At 52.1% G+C, this 2841-nt stretch overlaps 1 protein-coding gene across 1 annotated transcript in view; it reads left to right on the top strand.

Annotated features, from left to right (window-relative positions):
• Positions 1-2414, top strand: part of LOC139396436 (threonine aspartase 1-like) — a gene marked incomplete at its 3' end in the record, with an annotated part of 26008 nt that extends 23594 nt beyond the window's left edge. The window contains exon 8 of the mRNA XM_071143480.1: positions 2329-2414. Coding sequence (XP_070999581.1) covers positions 2329-2414 — 86 coding nt within the window. The remainder of the gene's footprint in view (positions 1-2328) is intronic.
• Between the last annotated feature and the right edge of the window lie 427 nt (positions 2415-2841).

Below are 2841 nucleotides of genomic sequence, written 5' to 3' on the forward strand. Positions count from 1 at the left end.
GTCCTCCACATGGCTGTTCACCTGTCCTCCATGGCTGGTCACCTGTCCTCCAAGCCTGGTCACCTGTCCTCCACATGGCTGTTCACCTGTCCTCCATGGCTGTTCACCTGTCCTCCACATGGCTGTTCACCTGTCCTCCATGGCTGGTCATCTGTTCTCCATGGCTGGTCACCTGTTCTCCAAGCCTGGTCACCTGTCCTCCACATGGCTGTTCACCTGTCCTCCATGGCTGTTTACCTGTCCTCCAAGGCCCCACCCCACCCATGGCTGTTCACCTGTCCTCCATGGCTGTTCACCTGTCCTCCATGGCTGTTCACCTGTCCTCCATGGCTGTTCACCTGTCCTCCATGGCTGTTTACCTGTCCTCCATGGCCCCACCCCACCCATGGCTGTTCACCTGTCCTCCATGGCTGTTCACCTGTCCTCCATGGCTGTTTACCTGTCCTCCAAGGCCCCATCCCACCCATGGCTGTTCACCTGTCCTCCATGGCTGTTCACCTGTCCTCCAAGGCCCCACCCCACCCATGGCTGTCACCTGTCCTCCATGGCTGTTCACCTGTCCTCCATGGCTGTTCACCTGTCCTCCATGGCTGGCCACCTGTCCTCCATGGCTGGCCACCTGTCCTCCATGGCTGTTTACCTGTCCTCCATGGCTGTTCACCTGTCCTCCATGGCTGTTTACCTGTCCTCCATGGCTGGTCACCTGTCCTCCATGGCTGTTCACCTGTCCTCCAAGGCCCCACCCCACCCATGGCTGTCACCTGTCCTCCATGGCTGTTCACCTGTCCTCCATGGCTGTTCACCTGTCCTCCATGGCTGGCCACCTGTCCTCCATGGCTGTTTACCTGTCCTCCATGGCTGTTTACCTGTCCTCCATGGCTGTTCACCTGTCCTCCATGGCTGTTTACCTGTCCTCCATGGCTGGTCACCTGTCCTCCATGGCTGTTCACCTGTCCTCCATGGCTGTTTACCTGTCCTCCAAGGCCCCACCCCACCCATGGCTGTTCACCTGTCCTCCATGGCTGTTCACCTGTCCTCCATGGCTGTTCACCTGTCCTCCATGGCTGTTCACCTGTCCTCCATGGCTGTTCACCTGTCCTCCATGGCTGTTTACCTGTCCTCCATGGCTGTTCACCTGTCCTCCATGGCTGTTTACCTGTCCTCCATGGCTGTTTACCTGTCCTCCATGGCTGTTTACCTGTCCTCCATGGCTGTTTACCTGTCCTCCATGGCTGTTCACCTGTCCTCCATGGCTGTTCACCTGTCCTCCATGGCTGTTCACCTGTCCTCCATGGCTGTTTACCTGTCCTCCACATGGCTGTCACCTGTCCTCCACATGGCTGTCACCTGTCCTCCATGGCTGTTCACCTGTCCTCCATGGCTGTTTACCTGTCCTCCATGGTTGTTTACCTGTCCTCCATGGCTGTTTACCTGTCCTCCATGGCTGTTCACCTGTCCTCCATGGCTGTTTACCTGTCCTCCATGGCTGTTTACCTGTCCTCCATGGCTGTTCACCTGTCCTCCATGGCTGTTCACCTGTCCTCCACATGGCTGTTTACCTGTCCTCCAAGGCTGGTCACCTGTCCTCCATGGCTGTTTACCTGTCCTCCAAGGCTGGTCACCTGTCCTCCATGGCTGTTCACCTGTCCTCCATGGCTGTTCACCTGTCCTCCAAGGCTGTTCACCTGCCCAGTCATGGGAAATCCATAGATAAGGGCCTAATTAATTTATTTCAATTGACCGATTTTCCTGAAATGTTCTGTAACTCAGAAAAATCTTTGAAATTGTTGCATGTTGTGTAAATATTTTAGATTAGGAATATAACCCTTGCCACTAGGGGGCGTATGTAGTCTGTTGTCTGACCTACCACCACCATCAGACCCAGACAAGACCACCTTCAACTAATCACCTGGCACATAAAATAACTCATAGAGGAAATCTGCTTTCACTTTCTGTGTGTCTATCTCATCTTGCCTTCTGTGGACATAACAGGGGCGACAGTATATGAGCTATGTGTTCTGTTACCTTCCCTCTACAGTATAAGTTGTTCTGTGTTGCCTTTCCTGTACAGTATATGAGATATGTGCTCTGTTACCTTCCCTCTACAGTATATGAGTTGTTCTGTGTTGCCTTCCCTGTACAGTATATGAGCTATGTGTTCTGTGTTACCTTCCCTCTACAGTATATGAGCTATGTGCTCTGTTACCGTCCCTCTACAGTATGAGTTGTTCTGTGTTGCCGTCCCTCTACAGTATATGAGCTATGTGTTCTGTGTTACCTTCCCTCTACAGTATGAGCTATGTGTTCTGTGTTACCTATCCTCTACAGTATATGAGCTATGTGCTCTGTTACCGTCCCTCTACAGCACATATGTCAGAGTCAAGGCCCGCGGGCCACATCCGGCCCGCAAGAAGGTTTTTTACGGCCCCTGGGATGATCTTGATTTATTATTAGAACCGGCCCGCAGCAAGCCGGCAGCCCGCAGATCTTTTACACGCACCAATACTACATTTCCCACAATGCAAAGGTGACGCACCGAGCAGTAGGCTGCTTCATTTCAATATTTATTGGCACAGCAGTCGTCAGCATCACAGTAAAATTAACTTTCAGATACCCATCAAAAATGGCAAAACGGAAGGTGGATACTGAGAACCGGGGGTTTCAAACAAGGTGGGAGTCGGAGTATATGTTCACGAAGGTAGCTGGAAAACCTGTGTGTCTTCTGTGTGGAGAAAGTGTGGCGGTACTGAAAGAGTATAATCTGAGACGACATTATGAAACGAAACACGCGGACAAAAACAAGAATATGGACATGGAACAAAGGCTACAAAAGGCAGAGGA

The sequence above is a fragment of the Oncorhynchus clarkii genome, unplaced genomic scaffold, assembly GCF_045791955.1.
Source record: "Oncorhynchus clarkii lewisi isolate Uvic-CL-2024 unplaced genomic scaffold, UVic_Ocla_1.0 unplaced_contig_5071_pilon_pilon, whole genome shotgun sequence".
Lineage (NCBI taxonomy): Eukaryota > Metazoa > Chordata > Actinopteri > Salmoniformes > Salmonidae > Oncorhynchus > Oncorhynchus clarkii.